Below are 14,885 nucleotides of genomic sequence, written 5' to 3'. Positions count from 1 at the left end.
CACTCAATGAAAAATACATTCCAAGACTTTAAAAACTGTACAATATCTGTGGCTTCCGGCTCCTCTGTCCCCTCTTCGTCCTTATTCTCGGTTTCTTCAATTTCTTCTTCCTCTCTTGGCTCAGTTATTCCAGAAACAACAGAGGTAGTGTCTGGACAAAGGAATAGGAAAAGTTGTGATTTTAAGGATGACCAAATTTAAATCTTATGAAACATTTCCTTTCCCAGTGTGACATTGCTAAACTCTTTTCCATAGGTAAATGTTAAATTACAGTAAACGTTAATCAAGGCTAAAATTCAAACTCTGTTCTCTTATGACATCATTGAGATGTCTCAAAGCACTTCACAGAATATATTGTAAAGTGGATTGATGTCATTGTGGGCAAAATATGTTTATTTTTACAGTTGCCAGTACCAAAGTAACAACCAGGATGAAAAACACTAGAAACAAAGTTGCCCAAAATTCAGACACACCGAAAATGTGCTTTGGGACTTCCTCCCGATATGAAAGGTATCACTATATAAATGTAACTTGTATTGTATCTACAGGCACATAAAAAATAATCTTGTAAAGGTTTTGCCTATAGATGTGTGGATGAAAATGGTAAAGTAACTGGATTATAAGCGCCTCCAACTTGGTATCGGAATCCCTGCCACAGCACAGCACCCATAGTAATAAAAGCGGCATCAAGACTATTTGCAACTGAATCTAACAGATTTCCTTAATCACAGTACCTCCAACTGAACTTATTTTAGACAATTGTCGCCGTGCTTCATCCGAATCCACATGCAGCAAGTGTCCATCCACTGAATAATGAACAGCCAGTTGCTCTACTATGCTGACATGTTTGTACACCCTTTCCTTGAGCATAAAAGAAAGTGTTGAGTTAGAAAAACAACCCACCTATGAGAAAAATGTAACTCACAATGCCATGAAATAAATTATACCCATGATTATAAAAGCTTTATAACAGACTAAGCCATTAAGATTAATGACACAATAAATTTAATTTTTATCAAATAGCTTTCATACTTTATACAGTGCAAAGTTTTAAAAATCTTCCCTTTTTAATTTCAGAGGAGAACTGCATATTTTATTGTTACAACTGGTATTTCAACTTCAGGTATACAATTGTAATAGTCTTGAGCTACAATAGTGTGAAAAGCAGATACAAGTTGCTTGACCAATTTAAGAGAACTATGGAAAACTTAGATTCAGCTTGAAAAATTGAATTGTGCAATTGTAAGTTGTGCTGTTTACTTGCATCCAAGAGGAAAAGGGGGAGGGCGGAGGGTGGCGATCATGGAAGGTAACATTACAGGAGTAGATCATCAGTTAATCTAGCTTACTTATACAATGTCCCATAAAGTTCTTTAAATGCACAGTGCGCTCCTTTTAATTTTATGAGGTGAGGACTAGACAAATGCCATGCAATTATACAGAGTATGCAATTACTTGAAGGCATGGTCAACTGAACTCCGGGTAATTCAATTCATATGAAACAAACAGTATATATTTATTACTTCAGGACAACTAAAGTAGTAAGCTAAAGTAAGTGTGATATACCTCCTATTAGAACTCGCCAAATATGCAAGTCAAATTGTACATGGTCATGTGGTCAACTCCAAAGCCAATGCAGTTATCCAAACTAATTATACAGGTGTGAATAAAATTGGCTGGCTATTTTTCATGCATTTAAGTGAATTATGCATTTATCTGATATGTATTTAAGCAGAGTGTAATACTGTGCAAACAAATAGTGAATTTTCAGTACCTGAAAATTGTTATACATTTAAATGGAGTATGCAATTATCTGATATCCAATTAAGTGGAGTGCACTGTATTTATCTCTAAATCAAATAACTCTGAATCCTGTTAGTGGACAGGAACTTATATAGTTCCTTTTTTAAAACCTTTGCAGTTTGTATTTCTTATTATAATAATAATAATCCTTGCATTTGATATAGCGCTTTTCACGTCTTCTAGATGTCTCAAAGCGCTTCACAGAATATGCTGTAAAGTGAATTGACTGTATATTTGTGGGCGAAACGCGGCAGCCAATTGCGCACAGCAGTGTCCCACAAACAGTCGTGGATTGAAATGACCAATTTATTATTGTTTTGTTTTGGAGGGATTATTATTAGACGTGTGGAGTAAGGAAACTTGCCCCAGGTTTCGCCCTGCCTGGAATTGAACCCAGGTGTCTCGCTTGCAAGGCAAGTGCTCTAACCACTGAGCTACAGGATTCCACCTTGTACTGTAAATTCTTCACCTTGTACTGTAAATTCTTCCATGTGCCAATCAGCTGATACTAAACTGTGCTGTAAGTTCAGATCTATGCCTTGTTTTGTGCTTGTAATCTTTGAACAGAAAATGATTAATAAACTCATTATGCCTCTTTGGTCATTTGCAATTTGAGATCGAAAGGGCAGCAATCTATAACCATTGTGTTAGATACAAGAACAGTGAAGAGAGTTTATTCCATTCTGAATACAAGTTAGACATTGTGAATAAGTTCCAAATAAACTTATTTTTAATTAGAAAATGTTAACACTACCAAAGCAATATTTGATGATGTGGTTTGTTTAGAGTAACCAATCTACTGCACATCAGACAATGAAAACATTTTCTGCCAACAACTCGGAAGAAACGACAACCATTGCAGTGTCCTGAATGCAAACAGTCCATTTGAAGAATGTCACTCACTTTAAAGTTGAATCTCACGATATTTTGTGGAGCGTGTGGGTTGTTGGCTGTAAGAATTCGAGTAATTTCTTCCTTCAATTCCTAAAAGATAATCAAACAGTATGGCTAAAATACAAAAACAACATTTTCAGCCCAACAAATACTATTTTAGGAATGAAAAGCCTTTCAAGGGGAATAATATATTGACACAAAAAACAAAAGCATATCTACTAAAATGGAATTATTTTTAAAACGTTTATTATAAATAACTAGACTAGAGATGGGCAACTTGCAGCCAGCAGGCCACATGTGGCCCATGTGTCTATTCTACGCATGTGAAATTGGCCATCCCTGAACTAGACTATAAATTGTTTGGATTAGAGTAATTCCTCTGTTAGAAGGTATTATTTATTATAGGTGCACAATAATTGGGGATTTTATATACTTGAAGAAGAAATGAAGTAATTAATTAAGTTACATTACTTACTCTCTCCTTCATTTCACTAGATATGACAGTCATAGGAAAACATAGGCAGGAATTCAGCCCATTAATTTTGTTCCGACACTTTTATTAGATTTTGGCAATCTTTTAATCCCAATACCAAGCCCTTTCCCCTTATCCCTTAATACCTCTACCATTCAAGAATTTGTCTATCTCTCTTTTAAATGTTTTTCTAGTTAATTTTAACCAGGTTCAATGTCTGTTGGGAACACCTTGTCGTGAAATATACAGTTCAAAGTTTTGAAGATCATTTTTGTTGATTTTGCTTCTGTGAAGAATACAGACTGTATGTTGGTAAGGGATGGGGGACAGGTGGGGGTGGGGCAGCAGGAGTGTATACATGCATTCATAACATCCTGGCTTGACTATGTAAACTCCCCGCTTGTCGGCCTCCCGAACTCCTCCCTCCATAGGCAGCAGATTATTCAGAACTCTGCAGCCTGTGTCCTCTTCCGCACCAGGCTATCACTCTCATCCTCTCCCAATTCCACTGGCTTCCCATCACACAGAGGATACAGTTAAAGATCCTGGTCCACACTTTCAAAGTCCTCCATGGCTTTGCTCTCCCCTACCTCTGCAATCTTCTAACTCTCACCTACCTGCTCCCTCTGATCAATGGGATCCAGGTTGCTGGATCCCCCACCTCGCCCGCCCCACCACTGGCGGTCGGGTCTTCAGCCACTCTTCCCCCACCCTCTGGAATTCCATCCCACAGTCGCTCCAGCTCGCCCCTTCCCTTGCCTCCTTCAAGACCCATCTCAAGACCCTCCTCTTCAACGGTGCCTTCAGTCACCTCTCTATCCACCCCTTGCCCTCCACCCTCCCAGATCCAACCCTCAGCTTGGGTCCAAAATACTGATTGTCCAGTGCCTTGGGACGTCCTCCCAATGGGAAAGGCATTATACAAATGTAATTTGTTGTTGTTGTTGTTGTGTACAGTTGTCCTTAGCATCCCCGAGTTATGGAGAACAAAAATCAACCAGAGTTTACATTTGATATCCTTTTGATATGGTACTCATTTTGCAGATTGCAATAGTGTAGAAGGACCCAAACCAAATCAGATGCTCCACCAACTAAGCTACCAGGATGTCAGTTTAGAAGTACAGCGACCCTCCTGCTTGGCTCCTATCAGCACCTCTTCACAACAAGCGCTGACAGTATAGCATCACTATTCATGGATGATTCTTGATAAACATTGCCCTCCTCCGCCACTATCTCTCACTATCCTCATTCATCTAAGTGTTGGAACACGAGTCATGGACTTTCGTTACATCCAGCTTGACTTCTGCTAACTTTCTGCTTGACACACTTCCCAACTCTTTCCTCCACAAGCTGCAGATTATTCAGAACTCTGCAGCTCGTGTTCACTCTCACTAAACTCTGTAACCCAATCACCCCCATCCTCGCCCGGCTTCACCGGCTCCCAGAGGATCCTCGTCCTCACCTTTAAAGTCCTCCATGATATTACTCCTCCCTACTTTGTCACCTACTAAAATTTTACCAACCTGTCCGCTCCCTTCGTTCATCAGGCACTGGCCTGTTCACGTCCCCGTCCTGCTCACATCACCGTCGGTGGTCGGACTTTCTGCCTTTTTGCCCCTTCCTTCTGGAACTCCATCCTGGAGCCCGTCCGCCTCAATCCCTCCCTTGCCTCCTTCAAGGCCATCTTGAGACCTTCTTCCTTGACCCTGCCTGCAGTCATCTTCTCACCTCCGCCTCACTTTGCCCTCCACCCATCTTGATTCCAACCCCCAACTCGGGTGGAAACCCTTCACTGTCCAGTGCTTTGGGATGTCCCCCTGACATGAAAACAAAGCAATTTGTTGTTTTTGTTGTTGTTGTAGTACAGTCCAGCCTCAATGCAACAACATTGCAATATGGTGTTTAGAATCCATAAAATCCCAACTCCACATTATAATAAGGGGTATGTGTAGCAAAGCAGCATGTGGCATTGGAAGTAACCAAAGGCGCAATACAAATGTAAAAACAAAACAAATTTGACCATTTAATGCTTGTTTCCCATGCACCAGACAAATGCACACATGAGTAATGAACAGCGAACACAGTGCAACCGTGTTACAAGCGAATTCATGCTATAATGAAACACATTAAGGCAGGGCTGTGATGCAGGTCTGATTTTTTTTAGATTATATTGTACTCCCTTCACTTGCACGAGCAAAATTAACTCACTGTTTCAGAAAGTTCCAGTTGATCAGGAGGTTTAAGAAGAGGTCTTCCCATCCAGTCTTCACCTCCATCTCCATACTCCATTGTTTCATCTTCATCCTATTGCAGAAACACATATACTTTCATTGCCTTGATAAACTCCCTGCACAATTGCTACAAATTTTAATTAGCTAGCACAATCTGTAGGCTATAGAAAATTAAACACCATTACAACAACAACTTGCATTTATATAGCGCTCTTCACGCAGGGTGGCGTCCCAGAGGGCTTGCTTGACAGTGGCGGATTCTGACCCCAAGCCAGGGGGAGAGGACAGTGGTAGATGACCATAAGCATGACCAAAGAAGGAGGCCTTTCAGTGGAATTTGAATGTGGAGAGTGAGGAGGGCAAAGCAGAGGGATTGAGGGAGAGTGTTCCAAAGTTTTGGGTGGTGGTGGCTGAAGGCACGGCCACTGATGCTGGAGCAGAGGGCATGAGGGTAGATTGGGAGGCCGGAGCCAGCCGAACAGAGGCAGCGTGTGGTGGAGTGGGGGGATAAGCAGGTCGGATAGGTAGGGAGGTGTGAAGGAATGAAGGCATTTGAAAACGAGTGAGAGGATCTTGAAGTCAATCTGTTTAGTGATTGGGAGCCAGTGGAGCCTGGCAAGGACTAGTATGATAGGGTTATGGAGTTTTGTGCGGGTGAGTATCCGGGCAGCGGAGTTTTGAATTAATTGGATTTTGTGCATAGTTGAGCTGCGGAGCCCAGTGAGGAGGACATTGGAATAGTCATACCGGGAAGTGACAAAGGCATGGACAAGGGTTTCAGCTGGATCGGTTTTGAGTTATGGATGGAGGTGGGCAATGTGGCAGAGGTGGAAAAAAACTGTCCAGATCAGGAGTTGAGGAGTTCAGACCCGCAGGAGAGAAGACGTTGACGGGAGCCAAAAAGTATGGCTTCCGTCTTGCCGACATTCAGCTGCAAGAAATCTGCGCTCATCCAGGCCTTGATATCCATCAGACAAGTTGACAAGACATCAGCAGACTGGGAGTCGCAGCTGCAAAAGGACGACACCCAAATCTACTTCTCCGCAGACATGGGGTCAACTTCCAACTTCCCTCAACTATCCCTTCTACCCCACATCTGTGCCATGACCCGCTCTGCCTTCCCCCACCTCTGCAACATCGCCCAGCTCTGTCACTGTCTGACACCGCAGGCAGCCAAAACCCTCATACATGCATTCATAACATCCAGGCTCGACTATGAAAACTCCTGCTTGTTAGCCTCCCAAACTCCTCCATCCATAGGTGCAGATTACCCAGAACTTTTTCATGTCCTCTCCCACAGGTTCCTATCACCCCCATCCTTGCCCGACTCCACTGGCCCATCACACAGAGGATACAGTTCAAGATCCTAGTCCTCACCTTCAAAGCCCTCCATGGCCTTGCTTCCCCCTACCTCTGCAACCTCCTAGCCCCGTAGCAACCTGCCCGCTCCCTCCACTCAGCGGGCTCCGGCCTGCTTCACGTCCCCTTCCTCGCCCAGCCCATTATTAGCGGGTGAGCCTTCAGCCACTCTGCCCCCAAATGTTGCTGGATTTTGTGTATGTTGGAGCTGGGGAGACCAGCGATTGTTGTTGTTGTTGACCCCATGTCTGCGGATGACCTCGCTGAGGAGGTGTACATAGATAAGGAAAAGGATGGGGCCAAGGACGGAACCTTGGGGTACCTCGTAAGTGACCGGGTAGGGGACGGAGGAAAAAACATTTGCCCAGATGTATTGTTGGCGGTTTGTTAAGTAGGACTCAAGTTGTGTGACTGCAGTCCCACTAAGGTTGAAGGGGAAGAAGAGGCAGTGAAGGAGGATTGCGTGATCGACTATATCAAACACGGCAGAGAGGTCGAGGAGAACGAGAAGCACAGGTAGCCCTGGTCACAGAGCGAGGATGTCATTTTTTACTTTGACGGGTGCTATCTCTATGCAAGGCGAAAAGCAGACTGGAGGGCTTCGAGTAGGGAGTGGAGGGAGAGATGTGAGCGAAGTTGATATGCAACATAGCATTCCAAAACTTTGGTCTGGAGGGGCAGGTTTGAGATGTGTCTGAAGTTTGTGAGGTTGAGGGATCGAGTAAGTTTTTTAAGGAGAGGAGTGATGACACCGGTTTTGAATGGGAGTGGGACAGAGCCTGAGGAGAGGGACTGGTTGATTGTGTCAGCCACCAGTGGGCACAGGAGGGGGTGTCGATGCAGCAGGAGGTGGGCTTAGTCTGGGTGATGGTGGGGGAAAGGGAGGAAGGGGAGATGGGGGCAAAGGAGTGTAGGGTGAGCCGTGTTAGGAGATTATTATGGAATGAGATGAAGCCAAGTATATACACAATATTGATTGTTGCCTCATTCTGCTATCCTTCAAATGCTATAGTAAACCTCACATAAGTCGAATCAGTCGGGACCATACATTTAATATGACTTATGCAAAGTATGAATTATGTGAAACTTGCTTAAGTCGCATCATATATGATTTATGTAAATTCATGTATGTCAGATTTTACAGTAAAACTTGCATAATCCTGATTTGTATGAATCATATAATTGTCTAAGTCATACATCTGCCCAAGTCCTGTTCAAGAGTTTATAATCTATGCAAGTTTGACACAGCTCATACTTTCATAAATCATGTTGAAGGTATGATCCCAATTGATATGACTTATGTGAGGTTTACTGTAAATGACTTACACATAACAAATACACAAGTACTGAACTGCCTGATGCCATTAAGGCAAGGTTTCTGCAGCACATTTCATTCTTGCATATTAAAGCTATGTAATGTAAGGCAAGGAAATGGTAGCCCAATCTTTCCATATACAGCACTGTACTTAGTATATCTCATGTGCAGAAAACATATAATAACAATAAATAAATAATAATCCTTGCATTTGATATAGCGCCTTATCACGCTGTGGAGCTCAGTGGTTAGAGCACTTGCTTTGCAAGTGAGAGACCTGGGTTCAATTCCAGGCAGAGGGCGAAACCTTGGGCAAGTTTCCTTACTCCACACGAGCCTAATAATAATCCCTCCAAAAAACCAAAAACAATAATTAAATTGGGCATTTTCAATCTACGACTGTTTGTGGGACATTGCTGTGCGCAATTGGCTGCCGCGTTCGCCCACAAATATACAGTCAATTCACTTTACAGTGTGTTCTGTGAAGCGCTTTGGGACGTCCTCCTGACGTGAAAAGCGCTATATCAAATGCAAGGATTATTATTATTATTATTATTATTATTATTATTATTATCACGTCTTTGAGACGTCTCAAAGCGCTTCACACGATATACTGTGTATTTTGTGGGCGAAACGCAACAGCCAATTGCGTACAGCAGTGTCCCACAAACAGTCAAGGATTGAAGTGATCAAATTATTAGTATTTTTTTGAGGAGGAAACTTGCCTCTCCTGATAACTCGAATTTACAGCAATGGAAACATCCAGTCCGCAATCAGTCACTTTTATCTGAACCTTTACACTTAACTCCTTCTAGTCATCCACACACCAGTGAAGTGGGGCACAGATGGGGGGTGGAGTGGGGACCCCTTTGAGCATTATATGTACTCTACAATGAATGGCACAACCAAACAGGTTTCAGAACAGAATTGTTTTAATAGAATATAAACCTACAAAAAGTATTAACACTGCAAATGAATAATCAATCACATTTTAAGAAAATGTTACGTCAAACATAAACCCTCAATCCACTCTGCCTGATCTACCCCACTCAAAGTAGGTGGCTTCAAATCAAACTTGTAGGCAGTGTCCTTTTTCATTTCAAGATTTGCCTCGCAAAATTGGAGAAGCTGGTACTTCTTGATAGTACTTGAACTCAGTCAAAGCTGATACTCTAATTCAGTTCCAAGGAAGTGCTGCATGGTCAGATGTGCTATCTTTGGATGAGACATTAAACTGAAGTGCTATCTTCATATTAAAGATCTCATAGCACTATTCAAAACGAATAGTGTTCTGGCCCAAAGTCCCCTCGTTTAAAAAAAATGGTAATTAACTTCTTGCCAGTTTGTGGTTCTTACTCTGCAAATTGGCAGCCTCAGCAACTGCAAATACATAGTCACTATACCTTACAGAAAAAGTCTTGTGAAGCACATTGAGATGTTTTGACTTGATACGGCATTAATGTAAGCATTATTATTTTTTTAACTGAAATGATTGAGAAAATATCCTTACCTTTTTGGTCTTCCTGGAGCTCTTATCACCTTTTGCCTGGCCTTTGCCTGGTTGTAAGGAGGTGGAAGCCTAGTAGAAAGATAATATATAAATATTCATATGAATCTATGTTAATTTCAAATAGCATAATTGATGATTTCAATAGTATTTAAGATATTAAAATATATACAAACAGAACATTAATTAGCATGCTATCATGCCCCTGAATTCCTTTATTTACTAACTATGGAGTTAGAGTCCTGTAGCTCATTGGTTAGAGTACTCGCGTTGCAAGCAAGATACCTGGGTTTGATTCCCAGCAGGAAGAAATGTTGGGCAAGTTTCCTTACTCTACATGCCTCTGTTTACCTAGCAGTAAATAGGAACCCGATTGTTAGCCGATTGGCAAATTGCTTTTCCAGGGGTAGTAAGTAATTCCATCAAAAAAAAATTGATCACTTCAATCCACAACTGTTTGTGGGACACTGCTGTGCACAATTGGCTGTCGCGTTTCGCCCATAAAATATACAGTTAATTCACTTTACAAAGATGTCTCAAAGACGTGATAAGGCGCTGTGTCAAATGCAAGGATTATTATTATTATTATTATCTAATTTCATTTCCAATGGCATGGTTTGAAAAGCAAAATAAGAAGAAAAATTGCATTCTTTCGGGAGTTTGTTCATAAAAGTGATGAAAATGAATGAAGGTTTTCTACAGACATTTGATGAATAAATACTGTATAAAGCAACAATCATCAACAGATTCCCCTTCCCATTGGGAAATCATCCAGTAATCTCAATCAACACATACTTGGGCTTAAAATATCTGATTATTCTCTATGTTTCGCTATGTAAAATCAAACTAATTGATGACATTGTTTTTGGCATTTATGTTTACTGGAAATATCAGGTAATAGAATAGAAACTGTTTTTAGTATGCTTTTTGATAGCTGATAGTAGAATTTTTTTAAAAAAAATTTTGGATAGGTGATAGACTTGAGTGCTGCAAACATTCGCTTCACTTTAAATATTAATGATCATCCAGTCATAATTACATTTTATTTTCAAAATCTTCCAAAGAACAATTGGATCTTGGTTTCTGAAATGTTCCCATTGTTCTCATCCATTATTTTGTGCATCTCCCTCTGTAGAAATTCAAACCACTTTTGTACATTGTATGGAGTTCAATTCTACTTCACTCATCAATAAAATGGAAATTGCTGCATCTGTTTTGTCTTCACACTTCTCCACACAACAGTAGTTTTCCACAAATGTGAACTGGCAAGTTTGCAAATACAAAGAAACAAATGTAGAGAGTTTGGCAAATTAGTCAAGTTGTCTAAATGCATTGAATTGCCTAAATGCAATCCAGAAGAATGACAAGAATAATGTCAGGATATAGTGTGATTTTTTTTAAGAGAAACTCACAGGATTGAGCTTTCACAAAACCGGAAGGAATCATGATTCATGTTTTTAAAATGCTGAGTGAAATGGTTACGTTTGTTGATGGCATCTAAATTAAAGTGTATGGCAAACTGAGAAAGAACACAATGTACTGTGAGAAGAAATAGATAGCTCAGCAGAATGAGCAGTTTGGTGGTAAATGTAGGTTTCCTGTTGAGAAATGAACAATAACAAGAACAAAATTACATTTTACGTCAGGAGGACGTCCCAAGGCGCTGGACAAACAGAGTTACAGACCCGAGCTGCAGGTCGGGGTGGGGAAGGGTAGAGGCCAGGGGGGAAGCAGGGAAATCAAAAGCACGGTCGAAGAGGAGGTCCTTGAGGTGGGTTTTGAAGGTGGCGAGGGAGGGGGCGAGACGGAGGAACTACGAGATGGAGTTCCAGAGGGTGGGTGCAGAGTGGCAGAAGGCCCGTCTGCCAATAGTGGGGCGAGCAAGGCAGGGGACGTGAAGCAAGCTGGAACCCACTGAGTGGAGGGAGTGAATAGGGTGAGGTAGGGGAAGGGTGTGGAGGGCTTTGAAGGTGAGGACCAGGATCTTGAACTGTATCCTCTGTGTGATGGGAAGCCAGTGGAGTTAGGCAAGGATGGGATGATAGGGTCGCGGAGTCTGGTGCGGGAGAGGATACAGGCTGCAGAGTTCTGGATGATCTGCAGCCTGTGGAGGGAAGAGTTGGGGAGGCTGACAATTAGTGAGTTTGTATTATCGAGCCTCGATGTAATGAAGGCGTGTATGAGGGTTTCGGCGTCCTGCAGTGTGAGTTGTCGGAGGCGGGCGACGTTGTGGAGGTGGGGGAAGGCAGAGCAAGTCATGGGGCAGATGTGGGGTAGAAAGGATAGTTGAGGGTAAAACAAGACCTCAAGGTTCCGGATTGGCCTAGTAAGGTGGAGCGTGCAACCATGGATAGAGATGCTGTCAGCGCCTGAGTTGAGGAGGCGCTGATGAGAGCCAATCAGGAGAGCCTCGGACTTGTTGATGTTCAATTGAAGAAAGTTAGCTCTCATTCAGGACTTGGTGTCTGACAGACATTCTGTCAGGACAGCAGTGATCCTGCAGTTGAGGGTAGAGGCAGAGAGGTAAAGTTGGGCGTCATCCGCATATATGTGAAAGTTGACCCCATGTCTGCGGATGATGTCATCTAGAGAGAGCATATAGATATTGAAGAGGAGGGGACCAAGATCAGAGCCCTGAGGAATGCTGCACAAGACGGTCCGGGGGCTAGAGGAGAAGCCGTTTGAGGAGATGAAGTGCAGTCGGTGTGAGAGGTACGATCTGAACCAATCAAGGACAGCACCGTGGAGGTTGAGGTGAGAGGAGAGGCAGTGGATGAGGATGGAGTGGTCGACGGTGTCGAAAGCTGCAGAGAGGTCAAGGAGAACAAGAAGGATGAGGAGGCTAATGAAATGAAGTTGTAGATGTTAGGGAAAGAGAACAAAGGGAAGCAATCTACGCTAAATCATTTAGTTCTTAAGGATGTTGACGAGAAATCAAGCGGGACAGATTGGAGTACTGGTTACAGTTCTAGCAGTGCACAGTGTTGTTTCACATGGTTGATACCAGGAAGAAGGGGATATTGTTTGGAAAGAACCAGAATTGATTGTTTCTACTTGAATAAAGAAGTTTCAGATCGTGTTTTGTGGAGGCCTTTAGAATAACAGTATTAATTTGAATTAATGTAATTTCCAATAGTAACGTTTTCATTTGAGATTTCTTCTTCCAAAATAAATGCAACTGAGCTCAGTTGTAATACTGTATAAGCAAACTCATGGAATGACTCAATTCTTGCTGGTCCAGTTTATTATGTTTTTATTGTACTTCTAATTAAATATTCTTCTCTAAGTTGTAGAATTGAAACATGTTACATTTAGAAACAAGATTGTCTTTTGTTTTTGTGAAAATAACAGGGTAAAATAAAGTTATTTTTAAAAAAATGCTGTACATAGCCTCTCCTCAACCAGCCCCAGATTTCCCCAAGGAGAAATTAACAAGCAAGGTTCACAATTAAAGAAACATATTTAGTCAGTGGCATTCTTGTCTCTGAGACAGAAGGTTATGGATTCACCTTTGGGACTTTGAGCTCAGTTTCTAATTGTAATATTATATTATTTCATCCTTACATTGTGACGTCTTCTGAAGGCAAATGGAACAGACAATTTGCACTCAGCAATGGCTCACAAACAGCTACAAAGTGAGTAGCCAATTTTATCTGTTGGCCAGAACACTGGAAGAAACTCTCTTCTCTTTTACCAAAACATAAAGATCCAATATTAAGTCAAAGGCCAACAAGTCGAAGCTCCAAATACAGATATACTGTACATATCCCAGCAATATAGATGCTAGATTTATCACCTACAAAAACACAGTCACTGAATTTGAGAATTAAGTAATTTGAGATCCCCTCCACCCCCACCCACCATGTGAAAGGCGGTATATCGAATGCAAGGATTATTATTATGAGGTTTGCAGTGAATACAATTACTCTTTAAACAATATTTTATATGCATATTATATGCATAGAACGTCAGTGAGTTCACCTACAAAATAAGTCACAAACTTTACAGTAAATCTGTAAAGTCCTCTCTCTGAAAGGTGCTGCATCAAATTGTTATTGCTGTATTATTAAATATATAATTCTATAATATATAATCCTATGATAATGAATATTACTAATTATATTCATAATGAATACAATAACAATAATGCTTGCCTTTGAGATAGCACCGTATCAAGTCGTTGCGATGTCTCAGAGCTAATGAATGATTATAATATAATGAATAGAATATCTTCCTATTAACAACAATCCTTGCATTTGACATAGCGCCTGATCGCGTCTTCGAGACGCCTCAAAGCGCTTCACAGAATATACCGTGAAGTGAATTGACTGTATATGTGACTATATAGAGTGGGGGAGAGAGAGGGTCGGGGATTAAAATGCAGAAATAGTAAAGGATAGTGGGAATTTACCAGTTTGGCTTTGGTCGATTGTCGGGGCGGCATCTCCGCCTCTCCTCAGTCGTTCCTCCTCAGCAGAAAAAAAGGAGAGAGAACAGAAAACCGTAGCACCTGAAAAGTGGGGGGAGGGAGGAGAGGAAGAAAAAAAGTATAAAAGGAGTTGGTGAGGAAAGCCGAGCAATGGAAGCAGCAGCAGCAGTGGTTGTTGTTGGTGGTGATGGCGGCGGTTGCCTTGGTAACAAGCAGAGCGCCTCCCACACCCAAACAAATAAAAAAAAACCACAATATCCCAAACTATTCACGAGCGGAGACAGCGAAAGTGACCGCAGAACAAAACAACGACTCTTTCACGGTCATTCTTCTCGTCTACGTTTTTTTTTAAAAAAAATTAAAATTATAACAAATCCTGACCGCGATTCGATCCTCTTCGCCTTTATTCCTTCCTTCCTTCCCTCCTCCTCCGCCGCCGCCGCCGCCGGCCCACTCGTTACCAAGGCAACCGCGAGCAGCCCGGGGCGGGGGAGGGACCGGGAAAGCTGTCTCCAAATCTGCCTGAGTAGAGAGAGAGAAAAACAAATGCGCTTCAATTATTTTTATGTGTGTGTGCGTGCGTGTGTGTGTGTGTGTCCGGATTTTTTAAATATATATATATATAATATTGTGGAGTGGATTTGATTTGTTTTGTATTTAATTCTCTCTCTCCACCCCCCCTTCCACCACTCACTCACTCACTCCCTGATTGCGAAGAGTGTGAGAGAGAGGGGGGAGGGGGTCCTCCGCCGCCCCGACAGGCGTGACGAGGGAAGCCGGCGTCTGAGTGAGTCACCCGGTGACGACGCTCGCTCGCTCGCAGTGATTTGAGGAGGGCGGGACGCGGGCGGTTTTCACGCCCAACTGCGCGTGTT

General features: G+C 42.1%; 1 protein-coding gene across 3 annotated transcripts in view; it reads right to left on the bottom strand.

Annotated features, from left to right (window-relative positions):
- The window catches only part of dnai1.2 (dynein, axonemal, intermediate chain 1, paralog 2), a 91,612-nt gene extending 77,161 nt beyond the window's left edge, over positions 1 to 14,451 (bottom strand). For all 3 annotated transcript variants that reach the window (XM_007897127.2, XM_007897128.2, XM_007897129.2), the window contains exons 1-7: positions 14,392 to 14,451; positions 13,993 to 14,091; positions 9,585 to 9,653; positions 5,378 to 5,473; positions 2,707 to 2,787; positions 735 to 861; positions 42 to 151 (exon numbers count right to left, since the gene is read on the bottom strand). In XM_007897127.2, coding sequence (XP_007895318.1) covers positions 42 to 151; positions 735 to 861; positions 2,707 to 2,787; positions 5,378 to 5,473; positions 9,585 to 9,653; positions 13,993 to 14,025 — 516 coding nt within the window. In that variant the 5' untranslated portion in view covers positions 14,026 to 14,091; positions 14,392 to 14,451. The remainder of the gene's footprint in view (positions 1 to 41; positions 152 to 734; positions 862 to 2,706; positions 2,788 to 5,377; positions 5,474 to 9,584; positions 9,654 to 13,992; positions 14,092 to 14,391) is intronic.
- Positions 14,452 to 14,885: the final 434 nt, after the last annotated feature.

This window comes from Callorhinchus milii, unplaced genomic scaffold, assembly GCF_018977255.1.
Source record: "Callorhinchus milii isolate IMCB2004 unplaced genomic scaffold, IMCB_Cmil_1.0 Scaffold1, whole genome shotgun sequence".
NCBI classification, from domain to species: Eukaryota; Metazoa; Chordata; class Chondrichthyes; order Chimaeriformes; family Callorhinchidae; genus Callorhinchus; species Callorhinchus milii.
Note: the sequence above shows the minus strand (reverse complement) of the source record. Positions and strands in the feature narration are given on the sequence as shown.